This window comes from Lepeophtheirus salmonis, unplaced genomic scaffold, assembly GCF_016086655.4.
Source record: "Lepeophtheirus salmonis unplaced genomic scaffold, UVic_Lsal_1.4 unplaced_contig_906_pilon, whole genome shotgun sequence".
Lineage (NCBI taxonomy): Eukaryota > Metazoa > Arthropoda > Copepoda > Siphonostomatoida > Caligidae > Lepeophtheirus > Lepeophtheirus salmonis.
The window spans coordinates 99,279-104,444 of NW_027296657.1; the positions used below are offsets into that span (position 1 = coordinate 99,279).

Consider the following 5,166-nt stretch of genomic DNA (forward strand, 5'->3'; position numbering starts at 1 on the left):
CATCAAGTCTGTCCCTTAAAAAGCTTCAGTATATGTTTAGAGGATATTTTTATGTCCTATCCTATGAAATATTATCCAACACTTTCAAATTTAGCCATATTTATAGCTGTCTTGCCATTTTTTTCTCTTGCAGAAAACCCGTTTTCTCCATAGGGGGTACCACAAGGAAATTTCACTTAAATTGACGATGATTAATAGTATGAATCTACTTGTCGAAATTAGTTGAAACTTAATTATTATCCTTAAAGTACTTTCAGCTTCTACGTATGCTAATTCTAACCTCATTGTCTTACACAGCAGTAGGGGGGGGGGCTGTTTTGAGGGGGTAAGATATTAGGAAAAAATAATAGGTTGTAAATATGTATGTACTTCCCTATCGTACCCTATGTTACCATCTCATTTCTCAAGAAATGAATATTATTTTTTTCTTCTTTATAATTGCATTTATTATATCGCAATGATTATTTAACATAATTTTTTTCAAATTTCAATAACTTTTCTTTTCTCGTATAAAATGGGTTAATTAGACAGAAAAGTAATTTGCAACTTGTCCCTAAAACATGTGGCCAATGGACCCCACTTTTTCAGTTCGATAATTTCGCCATATTTTTTCAATTGAGTTGTTTTGACCTTTTCTGTTGTTCATAATGATGTGAAAATGTTTCAACATTTATGTGCTCACATCAGCTTATTTACACTTTTAAAAATGTATCAAAGTATAAAGGACTTATCTTTTTCTTTTTCTTTAAATTTCAAAATTGTAGCAATAACTATAATTGGATTCTTTTTGGTTGTTCCAATGAAAACTCTGGACCTCATCTTGAACCACAAATGAATAAATTTCTGCAAAATCACCGAAAAAGATAACAATAGATTTATCTGAATCTTGTTTCAGCTGATTCAAATATCTAGATGTGAAGAAATGAGGTCTTAGTTCTTAGTTTGTAATCTGTCAGTAGTAATCCATTGAATGTAGAAAACTTGGTAAGGCCCATAAAAGTCGCAAAAAAAGTCAGTAATAAATTTATTCAAATCTTCTTGGTCAGGGCAATTTTCACACCTGCCAAGTATACAGTCCTTGCTATCAATGCAGCAAACTAATTGTTTCAGCATATCTTTGTATATGAAGTTAGCATTCAGTGCAGTAACAAGAAATTTACTATTCTGATGGTATTTACAAACACAAACAGAATGAGTTTCACTTGCTCCTTGGATAAAACATCATTTTGGTCGCAAAGAACAGAACTTTGAATATCTAATCTGAAGATTTGGTAGATAATCTTGAATGACTGATACAATTCTTTAAGGTTGCTCAAGACCAATCGTTTTTGTTTATGAACGTTCTTACCAATGATGACATACTCCTTTTTTCCTTGCATCACACGTGAGTAATCTTCATTTTCATAAAACCGAGGACACTTTATCAAGAACGTTTTTGGAAGAATTTTTCCTTTGTATGTCGGAGGCATTGCTAAGATACCTTTTTCAAGAAACAAATGACGTACCTTTCTTGATTGATACTCAGTTACATTATATGTAAAATATAATTACTAAGCATAATATTTTTATTAGAATAGATAATTTAATATATGTATTTCAAATAACAAGCTCTCAAATTAGTGTATGTCTAGTACACAATTCAGGTATGAACTTCTATCTTGAATCATGCAATTAATACACATTTCTCCTTGATAATATTTTCCATACAGTTACTTTTGGCATTGAAGATAAAAGTTCCATTAAAAAAGCTGATTTTTTTTTGTTTTGTTTTGAGATAATGACCACAAAAGGGGGTTCAGTCAATAAATCCGAAATCTGTCATTATCGATCACTTCCTTTCCTTTTAGGGGTAATAATGTGGTTTTTCGAAATTTGCATCAAAAACTGATTAGACATGCTTATTTTTATTTCTCTATGACTATTCCTTGACACAATAATGTCACTTTTAGTTTCGGAGTACGGTGTAGTCAGACCATAATATTGGAAACCGGGCCTTAACAAAAACGTCAATATCTCTAGAACCATTCATTAAATGAACTAAAAATTTAGTTGTGTTATCAGGGTATATTTTCCTAGTTACTATCTGAAAATGAAGAAAATCGGAGAACCTTGGTTCAAAAAGTTGAAGAAACTTGGTGATTTGACATGGATTTACCCAATTATTAAATAGATGCTTAATATTGGTTGCATACTGATTAATGCACGAAATTTGCCTTAAAATACATCTAAAAAATATGCTTGTTCTTCTAATCGCATATTAATTTTAGATTTCCACCATATGAATTCAAATTTATACGTTATAATAAATAGTAAAAACTCTTACCTCTGTGACAAACAACAACAAGTTTAACCCTTAACCATACGATATATTTTAACTGACTAATAATAATTAAAAGAGTAAGATTTATCCATCTATTCTAAATACAGATGACAAAACTTCATTGCTACTTCTATGGGAAATCCGGCTCTTTCGGTTCCCAAATGGCTTTTCAGATTTTGTTGTTGCTTTAATAGATATAATAAAAATTATAGAGGCGTCTGCAATAGATCCCTCAAATATCGAAAATTTCAAAAATTTAATTCTTCAAAAAAAAAAAAAAAATCAATTTTTTTATAGTCAGCTGTTGATTTTTTTAATAAAGCTTTTTAAAAAAATTGTGTGAATAACTAGAGATTTTTCAATTTCTTTCCCCAAAAAACTTAATTTTTCAATTTTTTTTCCAAAAAATTACAAAACCAAGCCCCCCCTCCCCCAAAAAATCCCTCCTTTTTAGCTTCAAATTCAAATCCTTCTTTTTGAAGGACTACAGCTCATAGAGCCGTTACGTTCGTGAACGGCACATCACTAATTGCTTCAAACTTAAAACTATTAACAAAAAATAAGTAATAATGAAACAATCTTACAAAAACTTAATTTTTATTTGCAAAACAATTCATCTTCTTGATATTTATGATACAGGCATTAAAATAAAATTCCGTTTAATTTGAACATATGCCACAAGTCCGTTGGCAATTATCTCTAACTGATTTATTGACAGCACAAAGTAATATAGAAAGTGCGCATCTCGTATCTCCAAATATATTCTCACAAGCTGAAATCATATTCAATGTAGTGAAAAGAATGATAATTATATAATTAGTGTAAATGAATTGATTGCTTACAAATGGGTGAAGTCCTTGTTACTAGAGTAAACAAAAATAAAATGATATAAAAAATGCGATAGTTAGCTTCCAATACACTTACTTGGAGTGATAGTTGTGTCCGTTTTAGCTAAATTATGAAAAATTTAATACAGTTAAATATGTGAGGCCATGCAATTTATTTAAAACTTACTTATTGCATTTATGGATGGATTTGGTGCTGAAAAAATAGTTATTTAAATCGGCGTCGAAAACTTTAATCTGAACTTACTTTTCGGGGGTGGAGGAGTTCTTCCATTTGTTGCTGAATTGTAGAATACAAGTTAAAATTAATTAAATAATAGAATACGAGTTATCTCTAAAAGGTTCTTACCAATTTTCATATCTGTAATTGAATTTATACCCACTGTAGGAAATTTAAAAGAAAACAAAATAGTTTTAAAACTGATTCAAGAATTTAATAAATAATAAAACTTACCAGTCGTTGCAAAGGACGTAGGTGTTAATACTGAATAAAAAAAAAAAAAAAGGAAGATATTATTAATCTAAAACCATTGATTAACAGAAGTCAAAAAATTCAGACTAAATAAAAAATTAGAAAAAATTGACCTTTTTTGGGGTCTTTGACTTTTAAGTAACCTTAAAACTGTGCTTTATAAACTAAATATGGTATATAACTATTGCTTTTAACATTAAAGACTTTAATGATTACGACATTTGCGAGTTTCTTCTTATTTCTTAGAAAAAGATTGATAAAAAACATATTCATGGGTGTTTTGGGGGTTTTCCGTTTTTTTTAAGGAGGAAATTAATTTTTATTCCAGATTGCCTAAAAGATCCTTTTGTATCCGAAAAGTTGTACTTAAATTGAATTTGATTTTAAACCCCCTCCCCCCTAGTTAGGTCGTGTTGTTGTTGTGGCTATAAATTCAAGTGAATTAATCGACATAATATTAATTAAATCCTGAGAATATTTAATCACTTACTTTGATCGGGGCGTTTTTGTCCTAACGTTTGAAAAAAATATATATATATATATTAGGTTAAGCTTTTTATTGGGATTAAAAATAATTACTTAAACAATTTCTTCTGCAATAACCAAAATTAGGGCTCCTTTCAGGAAAAACTCCATCCCTGTTAAGGAAAATTGGACACCAAAAACGACCACTTCTTGAATCAACATTTGTGCAACTTGAATATCTTTGCCCCTTATAAATAAATGGAAAGATACATCTGATGCGTAATGCCGTTGTGCAAGCTTAAAAAGTTGTAGGTAGAAGTAATTATTTCAACAAGGAACATATTTTGACAAAACTTACCTCGATTTCTTTTTGCAAAACTAGAGTCTAACTGAAAAAGAATTAACAGAACAAGAAGAGACTTCATTTCGGGAAGGGTTTCAAGCTATTATTCGTAAACAACACTATAGGAACTTATTGTCATGAGTTTAAATATATATACATATTGTCATATTCATGTTATGACAATTGTTTTGAAATATAGTTTCATTTAATTTCTGATCACAGATTTACTATTGTTTTGATTTTTCTTCAAAAATCAATGTGTCAACCTTCTCATATTTATTTAAACAGTCAAAGCTTTGATTGACAATTATTTTTTAGACAAATAATGTATGTACACTTTGTATTTCATGCTATATTACGCCACTTTTCTTCCCCTAAAAAGAGATCTCTATAACTAAAATCAAAAAGACTATATATAAGGTGTGTCGATAAGAGATTTTTTTGCTTATGTTTAAAATTGTTCTAGCTATTTTGATGACGTCACAGATTAGACAATGTAGGAGGAAATCCGATTGTATTAATAGATAATAAATATATTATTTTCTCATTAGACAATACTATCTTTTTAAATTTTTACCTTCTGACAATTAAAGTACTAAAATTATTTTTTTTAAATAAATTAAACATTGTTTTTAATTAAAAATAGGTCAAAACATACATTTTAAAATAATTAGTGGACATCTGATGGATTTGTACAGATTGCCATAGCACAAATACGCCT

At 29.2% G+C, this 5,166-nt stretch overlaps 1 protein-coding gene across 1 annotated transcript; it reads right to left on the bottom strand.

Moving 5' to 3' along the window:
- Window positions 1–2,900: 2,900 nt before the first annotated feature.
- Window positions 2,901–4,599, bottom strand: LOC139907574 (uncharacterized). Its single transcript, XM_071894003.1, has 10 exons — window positions 4,461–4,599; window positions 4,217–4,399; window positions 4,128–4,148; window positions 3,620–3,649; window positions 3,515–3,547; window positions 3,413–3,445; window positions 3,335–3,361; window positions 3,245–3,271; window positions 3,163–3,183; window positions 2,901–3,092 (listed from the first exon to the last, which is right to left on the bottom strand). Exons 1-10 carry the CDS (start codon window positions 4,525–4,527, stop codon window positions 2,980–2,982), a joined length of 555 nt encoding a protein of 184 aa, XP_071750104.1. The 5' UTR covers window positions 4,528–4,599; the 3' UTR covers window positions 2,901–2,979.
- Between the last annotated feature and the right edge of the window lie 567 nt (window positions 4,600–5,166).

Bases quoted from the DNA above. Each gene is read 5' to 3' on its own strand.
- LOC139907574 (XM_071894003.1), bottom strand. From the start codon at position 4,527: ATGAAGTCTCTTCTTGTTCTGTTAATTCTTTTTCAGTTAGACTCTAGT. The intron at 3,272-3,334 runs GTAAGTTTTAAA...TTCATAATTTAG, and splicing joins TCCATCCATAAATGCAATAA to CTAAAACGGACACAACTATC. The intron at 3,093-3,162 runs GTAAGCAATCAA...ATATGATTTCAG, and splicing joins AACAAGGACTTCACCCATTT to CTTGTGAGAATATATTTGGA.